Source organism: Eublepharis macularius, chromosome 16, assembly GCF_028583425.1.
Source record: "Eublepharis macularius isolate TG4126 chromosome 16, MPM_Emac_v1.0, whole genome shotgun sequence".
Taxonomy (NCBI): Eukaryota; Metazoa; Chordata; class Lepidosauria; order Squamata; family Eublepharidae; genus Eublepharis; species Eublepharis macularius.
Genome location: NC_072805.1, coordinates 37,226,382 through 37,247,495, shown reverse-complemented (window position 1 = coordinate 37,247,495; position 21,114 = coordinate 37,226,382). Strand labels below are relative to the sequence as shown.

Here is a 21,114-nt window from a genome sequence, read left to right as displayed (position 1 = left end):
AACCAAGAATCAGGCTATGCCTTTCCTTACCTCAAGCAGAGCTGCTGCCGGGTCCCCTTGCAGGCTTCTCCCAAGCTTGTCCACCTCATCGAGCAAGAACACGGGATTGTTAACCCCGACGGTTTTCAAGCCATTGATTATTCGCCCGGGCATGCTGCCCACATAGGTGCGCCTGAAAGAAGCAAGCGAGACTGACAGACAGACCACAGCAAAACGAAAAGGCAAAGATGCGACCCTGGAAACGAGAGATCTTTACGTGCCCTTTTGTGATATCGTGAAAATAAAACATTTAAAAGGTAGCTATTGCCAAAATAACCACAGGGGTAAAGCGGGGCACATCTAACATTTTTTAAAGTATTTGAGAACCATGAGAATGACTTCTTGGTCAGTTTTATGAATTTATGAAGATGCATCTTATTCTGAGTCAGAGGACGGTGGCATTGAATTCAGGACTGCCTGCTCTAACAGGCAAATCTTCTTTACCAGCCATACTACCTTTCAAAATGGAAATGTCAGGGACCAAACCTGTCTGCTTATGTGAACCACTGAGCTATATGGCGCCTCTCCGTCATCCTGAAACATCACTCCATAAACACATGCTTATTTTCATGGCCAGGGCCTCCACACAATAAACAATGAGAGGAGACCCTATCATTCATAAACTGTTACTTACGCAATCGAAAAGAGTCCAGTAGCACCTTTAAGACTAACCAACTTTACTGTAGCATAAGCTTTCGAGAATCACAGTTCTCTTCGTCAGATGCGCATCTGACGAAGAGAACTGTGATTCTCGAAAGCTTATGCTACAGTAAAGTTGGTTAGTCTTAAAGGTGCTACTGGACTCTTTTCGATTTTGCTCCTACAGACTAACACGGCTAATTCTTCTGGATCTGTTACTTACACATTAATTGCAGGGAAACTCTGGTCACTGAAAACACATTGGCATTATTGATGGTGGCACATGTCCGTTTTGGCATTTAAACTTAGGTAATTTTGTATTTGGGTTCCTGATGAAGAATCCAGAGATGTTACATTACCAGAAATATTGAAGTCATAGAGGGAAAGGGGTTTTTTTCCCCCCAATGGGGGAAGGAAATTTGGGGGGAAATTAAAATATACGCATTACTTTCCTATCAAACTGAAACTGCTTTTACCAATTTAACATGAAATGCATTATTTATAATTTAGCATCTAAAGTTCTATTATTTGGCGTATTCATGGAATTTAAAGGTATACCAAATACCTGAGAAAGAGCTGCAAACTGCTGCACCCTATGCTACCATAACACATTGTTGCCATCTGAGAGATAGGAAAAATAAAAATCGAAGGTACAAAACAAATCCTTTAGTAAACAAAAGAAAGTGTATTATTTGGACATAAACTCTCTTACAGTCACAGTAAGTACAACTACCAACATGTTTGGATATTAAGCTAACTTTTTAACATTGAAAACACTGAATGATTTAATAATGCATTATCATTAAATACATTCTAGCATATTGTTGACAAATTGCTTAAATTGAAACCATCTTGAAGATACTGTATACATCTTCAGATTAAGAGGGTTCTCGCCCCCCCCCCCCCGCCGCCGCCGCAATTTCCGTCAAAATGTCCTACTTTGGAAAAACTGAAAGAAGTCCTCAGACTTTTCATGCCGTACATTTGGAATGAGTGAAATGCTTCGTAAGACAAGATTTTTCTCATTCAAAAAGGGAAAATATTTCACAGGAGGTTTTTTCAGTGCTTACCTCAAATTGCTCAATTTTTCCATGGAAAAACTGAAAAAAAGCCCTCAGACCTTCTCCATGCTATACATTTTTAATGTGAAAACCCTTGCCTCATGAACTGTTTTACTCATTCTGAAAGACAAAATATTTCATAGGAGTTTCTTTTCAGGGTTCCCTCAATTTTTCTAACAGAAAAAAATTAAAAATGTACCCACCCCTTCCATTCTTCTATTTTTTCCCAGACCTGCACATCTCAAGGTGGCTGGAGGATGAAGACCCCATCCTCGGGGTCTTAAAGCAATATGTAAAAGGAGGTGTGATGAGAGGTGTGGCAAGCAAGAGCTGAAATTGGCTACGAATACATAAGCAGGGTAGCGAAACGAGCCAAGGAAAGCTGGGAAAGGAACGTGGACGTCACAGCAAGCCGAATGGAAGGAAGTGCCATTGAGGGGTTCGAGTGAGAATTTCCTTTTGCTTTTCTCTGAGAGCCCAGCTAGAAATTCAGAGAAATTCAGGTGGAGAAACGGGCATCAAAAAAACTACGTATCTCAGCTCAGCTGTCTGGGCAAATCACGCCCCGCTCCTTGAAGAAAAGCCAGCAACAACCACACTCTCCTCTTTGGACTGGAACATGCAGAAGAAACACTGCCAAGCAGCTGGGGGCAAGGCTGGGGAGGCAGAACTTACAGTCCTGGACACGGATGGGCTGCAGAGCTTGGCAGGCAGGTTACAGCGAATGGCACACAACAGGGCTCCAGCGCCAGGACTCAAGGCAAGGCACCGAGAAAGTCCATCTGCGATAAAACTACAGACCCTACATGAGGCAAGAGATCCACAACTGGGTCTCTCACCTATTTTAATAATAATAAAACCCCTTAGATTTGGTGCAAGGGCTCCAAATTTTAATGGAAAAGTCATGACGGGGTTAATATTTTCTCCCACGCTATTTATACAATCTAAATTGCATACGTGTGGGACCGCCTCCCTCCCTATGTTCCTCCACAGCAGCTTCGCTTATATGAACAGGGTCTCCTGCAGGTGCCACCCTGCACATGGGCAAAATCAACAGCAGCCCATGCACGGGCTTTCTCTGTGGTGGCCCCTACCCTGTGGAACGGCCTGCCTGAGGAGGTCAGGAGAGCCCCCACTCTCTTATCTTTCCACAGACGATGCAAAACCAAATTATTCAAAAAGGCTTTTTACTCAGATAGGAGGGCTGAATTGTAGGGACCGGGTCTCAAATGCTTCACAAATGAGTTAGGGACCATAGACTTCAACACTGTGTTGCCTTACATACTATCTGTTGCTTTAAATATGTGCTCCTTTGAGCTACCCATGCTTCATGTTGTCTAATGTCAGTTCTAGAATTGCTTGTGCTCTGTTTCGGCATTTCTTCAACTCTGTATTGGATTCTTGCCAATGTTATGTCTTTGTAAACTTGTTTTTATGGCATTGCTTATGGAAATGTCCTCCTTGATACTGACTGTACGAATCTCACACTGTGTAATCTGCCTTGAGTCTCAGTAAGAAAGGCGGACTATAAATGACATATTTTTTTTAAAAAAATACAATTACCTTCAACCTAAGTTGCTATTAATTCCAGTGGAGAGGGGAGGGAATATAAGTACCATACTTGGCACTAAATCCCCATGGGTCAGTGTATTTTCAAAGCACTGTAATTTCCTACTCCCAGAGCTGTCTTTTCTTAAGGTCTAACCCAGTGTTTCCCAACCTTTTTTCCATGGAGGAACCCCTAAATTATTTTTTTCAAATCCTATCTTGCCTTGAAAATCCCAGCAGGGGTCGTCATATGTCTGCTATGACTTGACGACACTTTCTACCATCACAAAGGAACCCTATTCTTGAAAATGTTTACAGGCCAGAAAAAGCTGATGGTGGTCAGAGCAACTGAATTATAGCTAAATTACTGTCAGGAAGATTTATTTGTAAAGAGTTTCTATATATAAAATGTCAGCTTCCATTGTAAGAAAAAAGTGATTTTTTCCCTTTTTTGTATTATCTGATCTCCTCCCTCCCAAATATCAAAAGTACCGAATCAAAATAAAGTTTACTTTAAACACCAAAATAAAGTCCACACCCAAAGTCAACGTAACGTTTACTTTCAGTGTGATTATTTGGGCTGTTTTCTTTCTGCATAAACATTGAATTCTTGGCCAATTTCACATGGAACTCCTAAAGATGTCCTGAGGAACCCCAAGGTTCCATGGAACCCTGGTTGGGAAACCCTGACCTAACACTTCCTCTGAACATATCTGTGAACATTCTGTGACATCACAACAACACGGCCAATGGCTGGGAAGGCTTAACAGAACACAATCATTTTGTGACATTCTCCAGTTTTTAATCCTGAATGCTGCTGTGCAATAAATAGACTAAAGACTTCACTTTGTCAGCCCTGGGCTGGAATTGTTGTTTACAAGCTCCAAATACCTTTTGCTTGAAATCTTTATGTTGGTTTTCTTCCCGGCCAGAAAAAGAAAACTGTTCGCTTAGACTGTATCCAAATTCTAAGGTTTCCACTGCTGCTCCAAAATAAATAGCTGCCCGCAATAAGCATCTGCAGCATAAGAGCCTAGCTAAACATGACATTCACCACATCAAGACTAGCTACGTGAAAGCCAGACTTCAACAGAGGAGCATTTTGATGCTCCCATGGAGACATGCCTGCTTTCATGAGAACATCAGAATTACCAGCCCCTTAAACATGGCTATTTTTGACATGATGACATGATCAGTAATGGCACTTAACCCATCCATTCCAAAATCTCCATTTTTACTGAAAAGCAGTAATAAGTGATGTAAAAACAAGATTAATGATCCTAATGTCAAAGACTGGTTGCATTAAAATGCCACTATGGTGGATGTTTCTCTGTAATGTTATTCTCAAAAGCACAGGAAGAACTTTGATAAGACTTTCACTAACAGAGGTCGTGGTTTGTTTGCACATCCAAAATGTCAGCTTGTGATGAATAAATCAACGTGCCTCTTTGGAGTAAGGAAAAAGCTGATGCAATAAGAATAAATTCAGTAAAACACTAATCTGGCAGATTAGCATCCTACCAGTCCCTTATCTTGCAGGCACTTTTGGAATTTTTGGTTGCCATTACCAAAATGGCTGTCACAACAGGGTAATCACAAAATGGCTGCCATGTCAACGGGGGCCAATCACAAAATAACAGAAGGCTGCAAGCCAATGGAGGGGTTTCTGGCGGGGTGCTTGCTGAAGACACAAAGGTGATGCCTCCTCAATTCTTATTAATAATGATAATAATAATAAAACATTTGATTTATATACTGCTCTTCAGGACAACTTAACACCTACTCTGAGTGGTTTACAAAGTGTGCTGTTATTATCCTCACGACAACCACCCTGTGAGGTAGGTGGGGCTCAGCTGTGACTGATCCAAAGTCACCCAGCTGGCTTCAAGCGGAGGAGTGGGGAATCAAACCTGGTTCTACAGAGTCCTGCCGCTCTTAACCACTACACCGAACTGGCTCTTGGTGAGGAGCTAGAAAGCTAGGGCTGGCCTTTTGCTTTGGAGAACAGATGTTTTGCCAAAGAAGCAAATCAGTGCCAGAAAACCCAATGGCGGGCACCATGGTACCCACAAGCACCATCCTGGACATCACTGGCATACCATGTTTACCTGTTTCTAAAACAAATAATGGAACTTAATATAAACACAGAAGTATATAAGAAGCAGATGTTAAAAGCAGCCTTTTGATTCACTGGGATTTTGTGTAAACTTCCCAATGTTCCCCTGCTGAACAACACACACACACACAGACACAGGACTTTTAGCATCTGATTCCAAAATCTTTATTCTGAAGAGAGTCTTTGTCACTTTTCCCTCGCCATACTTTGTAACTTTTGCCTCTTCTCGCTCATTTTCACCCACCAAACCCTGCCTGTTTTGTTTTACAGGAACTCTACCCTCAGTGTGTGACTTGTTGCAAAACGCTTTTGCAGCTGCTGTCAGGGATACATGAAGTGATAATTATATAATTAAACATGGAAATTACAAGAGACTTTTCTCCCACCCACCCCTCCATTTGCTCGTGCTAATCATTCAAAGTCAACCTTATGGAATGTGAGAAAAATACTCACATTCGCTACTTAAGTCTGCTTATTACAATATTTACATTCTGTTAGTTAAAAAGGTAAGCACCTAGAAGGGAGTTAGTATAGGTCAGGGTTCTGAGATGAGGAACCAACTCCCTATTCCCACCCCCAAAGTATTCATGCTGAGCCAACATTCAGAGAACTTGAAGCTAGAAGGTTATCCATTCTGGGAAAGAGGAAGGACTCTGGGAGTTACTGCAGAAAAGATACCATTGGGGCAACTTTCCTTTCCTCAAGAAACCCAATCTTAGAAAGTTGGACAGGGCAAAAGGGTTTTTGTAAGGGCACCTGGCAGCCATCTTAAGACCTGATTTATCCCATGCAGAACCTGTTCCCTTAAATATTTCCCACTAGGACTTAAAATGTGCCTCACTTTGCACCATATTCCTTTTTCTATAAAACTGATTTTCCTTAAAAGTGTAGCAGAAGGGAATTCTCATCCAAAATCATAGGCTGCCTATAGAGGATTAAGTGCCCTTTTGCTCTTTAACAGAGATAATGCCACAAAAAGCCTTGCTGTTGACATGTTTCATATGTACATAACTATATTGATTTCGCTTTTACCTGAAGGGGAATGCCTGAAGTGAAGGACTTCCTTTTAAAGCATCAGAATCTGTACCCCAGGCTAGTTCTTTTTAAAGAAGCCAAGCCTATGCTAAGAATGAAACTGAAATTCTGACGCTCCTCCCGTTATTCTATTTTTCAGAAATCATTTTGGTCTGAAATGTAACACCTTGGGTAGGGGGAGGTTTACCGACTGAAGCAGCAGCAGAGCGAAAGCAAAAGAACATCTGGAAAGCGTTGGTTTGGCTTTTACATTTTTAAGCTGACTTCATTTCTCAGACTGGAAAACAGTAGTGAATCTCTCGGCACCCTAATGGAAGACAGATTTCACATGCGCTCCCACGAGAAGCACATGAGCTGCTCTGACATGGCAGGATCAGGGTATTCCCAATATTTACTTATTTATTATTTATTTGATTTTATTTATACCCCGCCCTCCCCACAGATGGGCTCAGGGCAGCTAACAACATTCAAAAAAATACATTAAAAGTCACAAAAACATAAAATCAATAATAATTAGTCATTAAAATAGTCCAGGAGCAGGCTATTTAAACACATATTGGGAGTCCGAATACCGGCATAGCAGATGGCCGAGGGCAGCCCCAGAAGAAGTGGTGGTCTTAGATGGAATATCTGAATCTCACATGGAGCTGTGCTCTCACTCTGGCTTTGGCCGCAAGGCTTCCTCGTGCAAGCTGTTGTTCAGAGTGCATCCTTCCTGTCTATGTAAGACGCATTATTCAGGGGGGGGGGGTGCCTCCTAAATCTGTTAAGATCCATGAAGTCTTATGCCGAACAAAATGAGGAAAGAAAAAGCAGCAACATGCAGTCCAGTGAATGAAGTCGGGGATCAAAAAGGTAGGATGCTGCCTCTGGGGAATAACTTGAGCCCCTGCAAATAGAGATCTGGGGTTCCTAATGCACTCACACACACACAAACTTTCTCCCTTGCCACCATCTGCTACAACTTAACTACACTTACTTGGTCTTAAAGGGCTAGAAGGTCTTTAAAGCCCAAAATGAGACAGTTCACACATTAGAATTCAGAGTCTCTGCTGCCTTACTGATCCTCTGGCCTCTCCGAACCACATCTTTGGATTCTGAAAAACTGGGCCAGGCAGGTGGGGCAACAGTGCTGTTGTGATAAGGGCCCTGTCCTAACCTCTGGGCGCCTGGGCCCTCTCCTCTCAAAGGGTGGGCCAATTCACATGTGATAAAGGCCCTGAGAATTTTTAATCAGATGTGTTCTGGGAATTCTTTGATTCCCAGGCATACCTGGGCTCAAATCGGATCGGAACTGCAACATGTGGAGAAAGGGAACTTAAGCCTCCCTCCTACCTCCCACTGTACCATTTCCCCATCCTGATATGATCCAGGGGAACTGCTATTTGCTGTGTTGAGAAATATTACACACAGCCATAAGTACATGAAAGTTTTCCCCACCAAGGCAAATAGTGGTTCCCACCGGCTGTTTCAGCGTAGAAAAACAGAGCAACGGGGAACTTAAGCCCCCTTTCCCCATGTGCCATGGTCCTGACCTGAATCTTGCCAGGCATGCTTGGGAATGAAGTGTAGAGTGCAGAACTCCCCAAACACACCTGACTGACACCCCTCAGGAAGGCCAGGAGGACCCTGGAACCTGTAAATTGGCCTTCAGGCTCCCACGATTCTCTTCCAACCACCAGCCTTGAATGGCTTGTGTCAGGGCTTTTTTTCAGCAGGAACGTGGTGGAACGGAGTTCCGGAACCTCTTGAAAATGGTCACATGGCCGGTGGCCCCGCCCCCTGATCTCCAGACAGAGGGGAGTTTAGATTGCCCTCCGTGCAGCGATCTCAACTCCCCTCTGTCTGGAGATCAGGGGGCGGGGCCACCGGCCATGTGACCATTTTCTCCAAGGGCAACCCACTGACTTCCACCACCTCTTTTCCCAGAAAAAAAAGCTCTGGCTTGTGTCATTTTCAAGGGTGGGGCAGACATATTGTGAACCGCCCCTGAACGATTTGCAAAGTCATATTTAATGGCTCTGCACTGCTGAGGAACCATAAACAGGGGTGGTTCACTGAGAATAAATCAACAAGCTGAGGACCTTTGCAGATGATAAAGGAGAAACACAGATTTTATCTGCAGTTCTGTATCTGCAATAACCCCAAACTAGCATTATGGATGCTATCTCGAAGTCACAGATTGGGCAGGGAGGAAAGACTCTTGTCATTTGAAACTTCAGGGGGGAAAATGGGATGGGTTATTTTCCTAGCTGCTAACTCTGAGGACGGTGCAAAGCCAACACCAATGTTATTTTGCGATAAAAAATAGTGAGCTGGGGGTATGTTGGAGGGGTGATTTGAAGCCAACATACCTTGCTACTTATTCGTTTTGGCACCAATCCAGAGATTCTTCCAGGATGTCTCCCATGCCCCCATCCCGCCAAAAGCAGACCCAAGCATCATGTGACACAGTGCTCTTAACACTCAAACGAATTTCAAAAGTGAATTTTGATGCTACCTAAGGAGATGCTTGGGGTGTGCGTACACATGCGTGCAAGGAAGACAGAAAGAGGGTGAGCCTAGCAAAGGATGCAAGCACTCGTGCGCACAAAGGGCGCCTTGGTATTGAAGTTCTGATCTGCCAGAATGCAGCTGATAAAACTAGCAGGCTACAGACTGAGGTCCAAGCAGTCATTTTCTTCCACAAAGTATTTCTTCTTTTTTAATAAGTGAAAAAGCATTTAACAACCTCTAGTGGCTCCCAGGTGAATAGCAGCAAGCAGTAAAATACTTTTCGAGAGAGTTACTGACAGCAAGGGCTAAATGAAGCACCATCAGGTTCTCCTTGCTTCATCCTCACACTGTAATCAATATACAGCAAGAATATACCACGATTCAGTGCATAGTACATGACATCTTATGAGACAAGGTACATCAGAGTTCTCGCAGTTGACATACCCAGGTACTACTCCAATACACGGACATATGAATGCCATTAAAAAGCACATTTCATAAACAGGGCAGCGGATCTGAGCTCCATAGTTAGGACCCTGGACCAGTTATATTCTATACTGAGATTTATTTACCCAGTGCAGCAGCTTTCTCAGGATTTTATACCTTCTTCAAGTGTCATACCCAATGGTGTTTCCCTATTCAATTAACATAATTCCCTATTTGATTCAATTAACATAACTGGGCTGTGTTTCATCAGGGTGGGAAGCACAGCCCAGTTTCCCCGGTCTTTAAGAAAGAGAGACAGGAACCAGTCTGCTAACTGCAGACCCATCAGTCTGTCAGCTATAATCGCAAAATGTCTCGTCTTGGTTTTGAAGAAGTGCTCTTTTGCACAATGTAATCACGGGAAAACACACTAGCTTTAAAGCTGGGTGTTCCTCACTATTCTGTACTCGCCTATTTAATCCATACACACACACACACAACAGAATGAAGAGTTTTGTATATTTAAATATCACCTACATGGTATTAGCATGTATTTCCAAATCATCGTATCCATACAATCTTCGTTTGTCTGTGATGTGACAAACACAAGCCTGTCCTCAACAACCCAGTTTCTCCTCCCTCTCCTTCCACGAAGAAAACTTCCTGGTTTGGAAATCCATTAAGCTGCCACGATGTTGGAAAGCAAGCATGGAGAAAATGGTTTCTGCCCTACAAACAAACGTCAGTTCCCCAAGATAGTTTCAAGTGGGCAGCCACGGTGGTCTGTAGTAGAAAAGCGAGATTCAAGTCCAGTCACACCTTGGAGACTGAAAAGATCATCAAAACTCTCTGATAAAGGGAGGTTTGACTCTCAGAAACAAAGAAACACAGAGCTGGAAGGGACTTCAAGGGTCATCTAGTACAGTCCTCTACACAAAGCAGGAAATTCACCTCCCTACCTCCCCTCACACCTCCCCAGAGCGTTCCCTTCTCAGAGGAAGGCAAAAAACCTCGAGGGCCCCTGGCCAATCTGGCCTGTAGGATAATTCCAAAGTGGAGATCAGCATTACCCTGAGTGTAAAAGAAAAGACGGGAGCCTAGCACCGGCTCATCCCTTCATGCCCTCCCTCTCCAAATCTGCGTACATTCATATTGATACATTACTGTCAATGGCCATCTAGCCTCTTCTTAAATAACTCCAAGGAAGGAGAGCCCACCACCTCCCGAGGAAGCCTGTTCCACTGTGGGGCCACTCTGTCAGGAAGTTCTTCCTAATGTTTAGCCCAAAACTCTTTTGTTTTAATTTTAACTCGCTGTTTCTGGTTCAACTCACTGGGGCAACATAAAACAGCTCCGCTCCATCTTCTCTATGACAGCCCTTCAAATACTTGACGAGGGCTATCATTTCACCTCTCAGCCGCCTCCTCTCCAGGCTAAACATACCCAGCTTCTTCCACCTTTCCTCATAAGACTTGGTCTCTAGACCTCTCGCCATCTTTGTTGCCCTCCTTTGGACACATCCCAACTTCTCAACATTCTTCGTAAATTGTGGTGCCCAAAACTGAATGCAGTACTCCATTGAGGTCTAACCGGTTCCCATTAAGCAGAGCAAGGTCTCAAAAGCTAATATTCTGGAAATCTTGCTGTTCTTTAAGAAGCTACTGGACACAAATCCTGCAATTCCGCAAGGTGCTTCCATTCCTATGCCATGGTAAACTGAAGCTTGGGTGAATACTTCCAAACCCAGGAAGCCTTCACATGAGCTCTGCATTCAAGGGGAGGGAGGAACATACAGAAACCTGAGAACGAGATGCGTTCATGACCATAAGAGACAAGCAAAGGTTTCTCATGGCATCTGTATGCTGCCTTAGTTACAGCAGTCTGTCCTCTGGTGGCGGGGGGGATGGGGAGATGGGACACAAAAAAAACCCACACCAAAATATATATTACTCCAAAAGTAAATAATGCTAAATGAATATTAGCTTTAGATACCACGTCCAGCCACCGTGTTCCCACTTACAAATACTATTAATATTAATATTTCAAACCTTTTAAGATTTCCATTTCAGCCTGTTAATTAAAATTGCTCTTCGTGTATTCTACAAAGACAATTTGTAGGAGGCACTTAGGTTTGCTAGGCTTCATTCCACCCTGGCAACAAAAAGCAACAGAAAAGTGTATGTGCAATGCGATCCGCACATTGCAGCATGCCTTATTCCACTGGGAAGCCACCTCGCATATCACAAGAACACTGAGGGGAAAAATGCTGAAATGAACACTCTTTTGTATTGCTAGCACAAGGAGTAATTGAGAGAGAGGTACCTGTGACCTCGGATGTCAGACTGGTCGCACACCCCTCCCAAAGCAATACGATGGAACTCTCGGCCCAAAGTCTTTGCCACGGATCTTCCCACGCTCGTTTTTCCAACTCCAGGAGGGCCCACGAAGCAAAGGATGGGACCCTTCAAGTTGTTCTTAAGCTGCCTGACCGCCAAGTACTCCAACACTCTCTTCTTTAGCTTCTCCATAGCGTAATGGTCATTGTCCAAGAGAATTCTGGCTGCACGGATATCCAGGCGATCTGTTGGCCGAACATTACGTTTGACCGAAAGAAAAAGAAAACCAAGCTAAGACATTGCCACTCTTCAAACGCACCAGAAGAACCGGCAACCCAGATCACACTACCAATATTTACGAGCAAAACACACGAAGGTGCCTGGCACCCAATTAGCCCTTTGGTCGATCAAAGTCAACACTGTCTGCTCAGACGGACAATGGTGCATCAGGGCCTCGAGCAGAGAGCTTTCACATCACCTCCTACTTGGTCCTTCCAATCAGAGACGCTGGGGATTGAACCTCAGATCTTCTGCATGCCGAGCAGATGCCCTACTGCTGAGCCACGGCCCTTCCCCAAAGCCCTGCACATTTTCGGAATGGTGTACAACCCCAGCCTCTGAAACAGCAGAATGTACCTCTTGTACTTTTATTCCACGGCAGTTCCACCATGAGCTCCAAATAATTTCGAGTTAAGGCATACTCCGGCATTGACTGAGGCATCTTCTTCAACCTGGAAGATCAATTGATTGCTAACAGCCCAATCTCTAACTGTCAGATATGAAGGCACAAAAACGAAGAATGCTACGTTCGAACGCTGTTTGCTTCAGTGTTATATTGACACTATATTAGCTCAAATATTTAGGATTATGATATCTGCCTGAGCAAAAATTCCCACACAGAACCCAATTCTTGCACAGCAACAATCGCATACACACAAAGTAAGAATGGTTTAATAACAACAACTGCACTTATATACCGCTCTTCTAGACAGATTAGTGTCTCACCCAGAGCGATGAACAAGTTAGTGTTATCATTATCCCCACAATCCAGCTGGGGAGCTGAGGCTGAGAGGAGGGGCTCACCTAAGGCCACCTGTTGAGCTCATGGCAGTAGTGGGATTCGAACCAGTAGAGTGCTGCTTCGCAGCTGAACCACTTTATCACTGTGCTACATTTGAAAAATGCCTCATCCTTAAAGACGTAACCTACCTCTTTACCTCTTTGACACACACTTTGAGAGCTTGCTCAGGCATACTGGAGGCTCGGATTTTCTTCTCAAGCGTGACAACGTCATCATGGTCTTCGTCCTCCTCCTCGTCTTCTGCAATGTGCGTAATCCTTCGAATGGGACGTATAGCAACAACCTAAAAAAGGTGAGGCACCAGAAAATAAAAAAAAGCGGCTTTGCATGCACAATTTCATGGCTACTGCCATAAACTGTCAGCTATCAAACGAGCGCATGATCTATTAATATAATAAGGCACTGTTGATGAATATAAATGGCTAGGAGCTGAGAGATGCAGGATGCTTTGAGAATCCACATCTTAAAACATCAATTGTAACTCAAACAGATCACGATAATAACATTCCCTTTCTTCAGCTCCTTCTCATAAAACATAAGCTCGTCAAAGCTGAACCAAGCAGAGCAGATAACGTACAATTAAGCCTCTGTGTTTTAGACAACTGCTGTTCTAGTATACTTGTCAAACAGCAATTGCTATACCATACACATGATAGACATTCTAATTCCATCACATAATACGGAATGTGTCTTCAAGTAGCTCACAATATAATTGAAGTGTGCAGTTTCCTTTATTTCTGGCTGGTTGCACATAAGCAGTAATAACAACATTCTGCATTCCTGTAGCGCTTTCCAACATTTATTTCTTGCATTCATACTCAGCCTTTCTACCATCCATCATGGTGTTCAAAGGCACTTACAGGTATTTGCCCAGCCCTGCGCAGACCCAAGTGGTCTCTATTTAGCATCAGCCAGGGCTTTTGTGTTGTGTGCTCTCCAAACATGTTGCAATCACAGCAAAACCCTACAAGGTAAGTGACTAGGATTATCCCCATATTGAAGGGGGAGGGGGGTTGGCGTAGTGGTTAAGAGCGGCAGGATTCTCATCTGGAGAGCCAGGTTTGATTCCCCACTCCTCTGCTTGAAGCCAGCTGGGTGACCTTGGGTCAGTCACAGTTCTCTCAGAGCTCTCTTTGCCCCACCTACTCACAGGGTGATTGTTGTGGGGATAATAATAGCATACTTTGTAAACCGCTCTGAGTGGGCGATAAGCTGTCCCGAAAGGTGGTATATAAATCAAACATTATTATTATTATTATATTGTTGTTGTTAAACAGAGAAAGGGTCACCCCAGACATATTTTTAAAAATCTGCAAGTACTTTGTTTTAAAATTTCTGTACAGCAGCTGCAGCCTCCCCAGTCCAAATGGGGCCCACAGCACATTTGGTGAGAAAACAGCCTCGGGAGAAGAGTTTACATTTATTTAGTTCATTTATAACCTGCCTCTCTCCCCAATGAGGACCCAAAGCGGCTTACGTTGTTCTCTTCTCCTCCATTTTAGCCTTACAGCAACCCTGTAGATTAGGCTGAGAAGACTGGCCCAGGTTTACCCAGCAAGCTTCTGTGGCAGAGTGGGAGATTTGAACCCAGGCCTCCCAGATCCTAGTCTGACAAACTGACCACCACGTCACGTTACCTCTCACATCCACCCACCATCCACCACTGTCCTAGTCCTAATCAGGGATCTGCCTCAGCTGCATTTTAGTAAGAAAAAGGCACCAACAAGCAAACAGTTTGCGTCGATCCCCTCATGTCTGTGCTGATTAGCACTTAGATGAGAAGAAAATAACAACTGCCTAGCTTCAGCGTGACTGTTTAATTATGGAGGTGGTACAATTTAACTTTTGTTCAACTGGCGGTCTTCTATTCCTGCTCAATCATAAGCAAGGACTGGAGTCGAGTGGCACCTCAGAGACCAACAAGATTTCCAGGCTATAAGCTTGTGAGAGTCAAAGCTCTGTTCTCTAGATATGAGAATCTGAAGAGAGCCCTGACTCTCAAAAACGTACACCCTGGAAATCTTGTTGGTCTTTAAGGTGCCACTGGACTCCAATCCTGCTGTTCTACTGCAGACTAACACGGTCACCTACCTGAAACCACTGTAAACAAGGCATTTTTTAAAAAAACACCTTTTTTCTGGCCTCGCAACTTCAGATATATATACTTGCATGTAAAAAGCTTTTAAATAAAACATGGAACAAATGTAACAAACCCTTTTGTCGTCATCCTGTTTCGGTTTTCGGGTTTTCTGAAGCAACTTCAGACCTTCGATCTGCCTAACCAGCAAAGGGATTGTCATCTTGAATCGCTCCTCCAGGCCAACAGCATCTAAAATCTAACGGGAGAAGAACGCCATCGGGTAGTTTCCAACTGTTGTCCTGATTCTCAAACATCCATCCTTTGCCTCAGAGACATTTGCTTCACTGGATGTATCGATGCCCATTGTAAGGGAACATCGACAGATACTCGACAAGCAACCAGGTTCACGAACATGTCTCTGAACTGCTTTTTATTAACTTATATCATTGATCAATCGAGCCTGAATCAATATTGAGTGGCAGCAGCTTTTCAAGCTCCTTCTATGGCCTGTTAACTGAGATCTTTTAACACAAGATACCGGGGACTGAACCTAGGACCATTTGCATATGCTCTAACAGAGCACTAATTCGCATCAAAAATATCTACAGTATGGTGACCAAGCTTTCGCTGGACAAATAAAGCCCAAAATTGAAAGCTGTGACCTCAATGGATCATGCTTCCTACATAATGCTATGTGGGTTTATGCTTCCCCAATGTGATGTCGGGGCACAGAAAAGTGAGTAGTGTCAAAGTAACTGGGTTGTATCCAGTTATTTCCCTTCTGCCATGTTGGATCCAATGACTCCTACTAATTCCTTCCCTTATTGAAGGAAGCTGTACTGGAAGGGAGTATAATACTCTAAAGAGAGAGCTTATATCTCAATTACCCAAGCTACATACATAATTGTTTTAAATATTTTTTAAAATTTACGGTGATGGGCTTCAGGCAGTTATTATGTTTCCAATTTACTGTTATTAATCATTTTGACAGATGAAGAATTTGAAAACAAACGTAGAGGGGCGAGGTATTTTGACTGGTCTGAACGACAGCCTGTACCTGCAGCTTTTCTTGGTTACTGGTGCGGATGATTGAAGTTAATATATCCGGCAAAGCTTCCCGAGGCAGATTGTCCAACAGGCGTCTTAGTTTAGCCACTGCAGGGACTGACATATCCAGCATTTCGACCAGCTTCATAAGAGAAAGAACAAAAAAAATATGCATTAAAGTTGTTTTTTATTATAATTTTGGATTGTGGAAACCAACGCTATCACAAGAAAACAAGCTTCTTGGGATCCCTTTGCTTGCGAATTTCACCATTTGCCTCGAGGCGAACCACCTGCAGGCATCTCCCTGAACAAGCAAAGGTAACAGATTCCTTGAGGCCAATTAGTGCAGTTGACGACAGAGCTAGAGGGGTCTTCTGCCGCATTATTTGAATGCCTTTCTGGTGCTATTATCCTCAGAATTCTCTGCTCACTTTGCATGAAGTGCACAATCTTTTTTTCCCCCTCCTCGGGGCAAGAAGCAGCTTGTAGCCAGAGTCACAGATGCTGGAACGCACACAGCTATGAATCATGCCCTAAAATAGCACGCATGACTAGTTACCTGGTGTGCTCCTTATAGAATTTGGAAGGATCAGCAAAACAACAGACCAAAACCTCTTCTGCCTGGCAGGCAACCATTTCCGTACCTCGAAGGGTTCTCAGGCAATTCGACAGCAAGATGGGAAGAGACCAGGACAGCGAGAGCCTCTGGTGCTCGTTTAGATAGGAAGAATTGAGCAAGCCACCACACATAACTGTAGGAACAAGTTGTACCAATTTTTCCAGCTGCTTCATGCAGGCTAACACATTAAGCTTTCTGTGATTTTTTCCCCCTTGGCAAAGGAACAGGTATTGCATACCTGATCTATAGGGCTCATCCTTGTATTGCAATTTATCCTACAGAGAACTGGTTACTGTAGTGGCACTGAATCAAATTTAAATATAATTCAAAAAGAATTCTCTAGTTGGAGGGCTACAGTATGGAGGGACACATACAGAACCGCTTTATACCTTTGGTAAATCTTGCTCCGTATTATTGTAGAGAAGGCAACATGTTCTGAAAGGGCCCTGCTGGATCACATCAATCCTTTATCTCAGGTGTTGACAAATTTTCTTTTGCTCTACAAGTCAGCTCAGAAATTTAGGAGACAGACATCTTTCTGCCATCAGGGTTATATATGACCATATTTTCTAATTACTGCGACTATAGAAAACACTAAGTGCCACAATGAAATTTCTAGGTGTCATGGAAACCTGGTGGCTGAGATTTGTGAAATCCTGCTTTGTCTAGTCCTCTACCCTTTCTCCCAAAAGTGGCTAACAAGATCACCCAAAGGCCTATCAGCAGAGCACAAAAGCTAATCTCCTGCCTTCTGCTGCTTCCCCAGACATCATCATTCAGTGGTGCCTCTGAACATGGAACGATCAAAGCTAACAGCCCTGACTGATTGATGCTCCATGAATTTATCTCCTTTTAAAATCACCTAAGATGGCTGCCATCACTAAATTTTATGGCACTGCATACCATAAGTTGATTACGCATCATGCACAGTACCACCTCCTTTTCTTCATCAATTTCAGTGGGTGCCCCTGAATTCTATTATTATGGGAGCAAGGAAAAGTTTTCTGCCTTTTACGTTCTCTCTATTCTGTATACTCGGACAAGCGGGATCTCTGACCCTTCTCAGCGCCTATCACCTGCAATCAAGTGGAGATGACAAAAACTGAACCTGGGGCCATCCATGCGCAAATCATGTGCTGTGCTACTGAGCTACAGGGCTTGTTCCCTACACTTAACATCCTAAAGCCATTTCCACAATTGAGGTTTCCACAGTTCCAGAACCAAACCAGCGAACCTGCACTGCGTATTTATAGAACTGCTCGGACAACTCTCCCAATTCCTCCTCGGAGTTAGACTTGTTGGTGAACTGCTCCAGCCGATCGAGCTGCTCGACCTCGGCAACCGGATAGGGTTTCTCCTTCACCAGTTCCAAAATCTGGAATCTGCAGAGGCCCGTTATCAGCAGCGTGTAATGAGGCTTGGGCCAATTACTGCCAACCACTTGAACTGCCAATGCCGCCGTGCCAATCCTGAAAGCATTAAGAAGAATTATCTTATTTGCTGTGATTTAGCAAGAATTTTAGTTTAACTAGCATAAGAGACCTTTGCTCCCTTTCTCAGCATTTTACTCAAGGCAGTAGGAATAAAGGCCAAACTAAACACAACATGGGGGAGGAGGGAATCCACATGCAATTTTACAAGCGGCCACCCGTTTGTGTCTCAAGCAGGGTACTATTTTGTAACAAAAACAGAGTAGGTGGGCATGGGCGCGACCCCTCCCTCTGTATTTTACCTTGCCATACTCCATCATTTTCAGCCCAGAGCCAGTGGTTCCCCCTATGACAGCTGTTTTTGGCCATAACATGTGTATATTTGGACTATTTGCAAGAGTATGGTCAAGATCCAAAAAACTGCATATGCAAGGGAGGAAGAACTCCATTCGCAGCAGAAACATTCTGTGACCTCTCTTCTTGCTAGCACGTGCCTCCAATAAACAGCTGTGCCCCACCCCTCAGCAATGAGGCTCCACCTCCCTGGTAACTGCACCTTCTGGTCCTCCTCCCTCTGTAGCCCCGGCTCCCATCTCGCTACCATCATTATAATTCTTAGAGAGCCAGTGTAGTGTAGTGGCTAAAACAACAGACTGGGGTCTGAGAGACCCAGGATCGAATCCTTACTCTGCCACGGAAGCTCGCTGGGTGACCTTGGGCCAGTCACATACACCCAGTCTAGCCTACCTCTTAAGGTTGTTGTAAGGATGAAATGCAGTAGAAGGGATCAATATAAACTGCTGAGGAGAAGGCAGCCGTAAGAAGGAAGGTGGAAAGTATCCTATCCTTTACATAATGAGGAGGGGAGAAGTTCCCTGGGAGAGACCATGTGGCGTAGCAATTAAAGTGTCACACTAGGATCTGGGAAACCCCGGTTCAAATCCCCGCTCTTCCATGGCACTTTGCTGGGGGACCTTGGACCAGTCACACTGCCTTGGTGTAGCCTACTTCACAGTGTTGTTGTGAGGTAAAAAGGAGGAGGGAATGATGTAAGTTGCTTTGGGCCGCCACCGGGAAGAAAAGCGGGATATGAAGGAAGCTAAAAATAAATTATCGATTCATTCATTTTACTTTTGGGCACCGCTGCCTCGCCTCTTCTTTTGCATCCAGACCACTGACCCCCGACACACACCAGATTTAGGTGGGTAGCCATGTCGGTCTGCAGTCGAAGAGCAAGATCAGGGTCCAGCAGCACCTCAGCTGCTCTTTAATTGTACTGTGGAGTCATCTACAAGTACCATGAGCTGATTCTGTAACAGACACCATCAAATGTTTTAGCAATATTTAGTACTGTTTATTTATTTATTTTATTACAGATTTTTAAACTTATATTTAATGAGTGTGCTTTTAATTATATATCGTTTTAATTATGTTGTAACCCGCCCTGAGCCAGACTGTGAAGAGGATGTGCTAAATATCAAATAAATAAACAAATAAATAAATAAATAAAGTGCTCTTGGACTCGGATCTTGTGCTCCTTCCAGGAACCCCTCAAGGGTCTGGCAATGATCCAAGCCTAGGGTTGCCAGCTCCAGGTTGGGAAATTCCTGGAGATTTGGGGGAGTGAAGCCTGGAGAGGATGGGGTTTGGGGAGGGACCTCATAAGGGTATAATACGATCGAATCCACCCTCTAAATCAGGCATTTTCTCCTTGGGAACTGATCTCTATGGCCTGGAGATCAGTGGTAATTCCAGGAGATCTCCAGCTGCCACCTGGAGGCTGGCAACCCTATCCAACCCCTCCCCTGAAGTGATGCAGGAGAACCAGAAGGAGCAGTTACCACTAAAGTTACCACCTCTTGAAAATTTGGGGTGGGGGGGAGCCTGAAGAGGGCAGGGTTTGGGGAAGGGCCTCACTGGTGTATAATGTCACAGAGTCCACTTGCCAAGGCAGCCATTTCCTCCAGGGGGAACTGATCCCTGTGGCCTGGAGACCAGCTGTAATGCCAGGAGAACTCCAGCCCCCACCTGGAGGTTGGCAACCGCAGGCTGCTGGAGCCACAGCGACAGAAGAGGCGCGGGGTCGTTACCATGGCGACAGGGGTGGGGCACCGGCCGCGGCGGTTGGTGGCCAGAGGGGCGGGGCCGGCCGTTGGTCGCCATGGCGACGGTACCTGTGGAGCGGGGGCAGCGGGTCCTGGTCGTTGGGCGGGTCGCGCGTGTCGGGGATGAGGCCGATGATGGTGCTCTTGAGCGAGGTGCCCTTCAGGAGGCGGCTGCGCACCAGCTGCATGTTGCGCGGCGAGTCCACGCTGGCCCGCATGGTGGAGCCCGGCAGCAGCACGGCCTCGGGCGTCAGCAGCAGCGGCAGGCGGCCGGGGATCTGGATGGGGCTGCCGCCCGACGACGACGGCGACGCCATGGCCCGGCCGCCGCGGAGACTGTCCGGGCCGGGCTACGGCGGCCGGCGAGGCCAAACCCGACCCGCCGGCCGGGACTGCTCGCCGCTGCCACCTGCAGGCCGCCCGCGGCATCGCAACGCCCGGCTCGAAAGTGCATGACAGTGCTATCCCAAGCGGAGTTGCGCCGGTCTACGCCCATTGAAATCAATGGTTTTATACCGGCCTAAATCGTTTGGGATGGGTTTAAAAAGGGCAAACACGCTTTCGGGAGTTCACCTCTGTTAGTCTCTTGCCAGGAAAACCCCAGCAAGGGTGGCCATAAGTCTAACTTGAGAGCAGGATTTCATTTGTCAGATTATCTTGCTCTTCTACTACAGACCAGTATGGTTACCCACCTCAAACTATTTTCTCCCGGGGAACTGATCTCTGCAATCTGAAGATTGGCTGTAATTATGGGGGAACCAGGCCACACCTGGAGGTTGGCAACCCTATTAGGGGTGAAAGTGAGTGGCCATTTTTTTGTATAATGATCATACAGTATGTCTGTCAGATAGACAGAGCCAAAATAGCAGTCCTATCAAATCATGGAACCATCCCTGGGAAATACTCTAAGGCAGGATATTGTGCAAAAAAGACCCCACCTCAAATGCAGCAAAATAGTTGTATAAACTGATTTGGGTCATTTTTTGTGCATCTGTGTGTAAGTACTATAATGTAAGCATTTATCAGTAGCAAAAGCTTTAGACTCATCATACGGCT

The 21,114-nt window shown here is 44.8% G+C and overlaps 1 protein-coding gene across 1 annotated transcript in view; it reads right to left on the bottom strand.

Moving 5' to 3' along the window:
- LONP2 (lon peptidase 2, peroxisomal) overlaps positions 1 to 20,426 on the bottom strand; it is a 50,635-nt gene extending 30,209 nt beyond the window's left edge. The window contains exons 1-8 of the mRNA XM_055000212.1: positions 20,128 to 20,426; positions 17,758 to 17,992; positions 15,915 to 16,046; positions 14,991 to 15,113; positions 12,906 to 13,060; positions 12,333 to 12,427; positions 11,683 to 11,941; positions 31 to 172 (exon numbers count right to left, since the gene is read on the bottom strand). Of these exons, the coding sequence (XP_054856187.1) occupies positions 31 to 172; positions 11,683 to 11,941; positions 12,333 to 12,427; positions 12,906 to 13,060; positions 14,991 to 15,113; positions 15,915 to 16,046; positions 17,758 to 17,992; positions 20,128 to 20,375 (1,389 nt within the window). The 5' untranslated portion in view covers positions 20,376 to 20,426. The remainder of the gene's footprint in view (positions 1 to 30; positions 173 to 11,682; positions 11,942 to 12,332; positions 12,428 to 12,905; positions 13,061 to 14,990; positions 15,114 to 15,914; positions 16,047 to 17,757; positions 17,993 to 20,127) is intronic.
- Between the last annotated feature and the right edge of the window lie 688 nt (positions 20,427 to 21,114).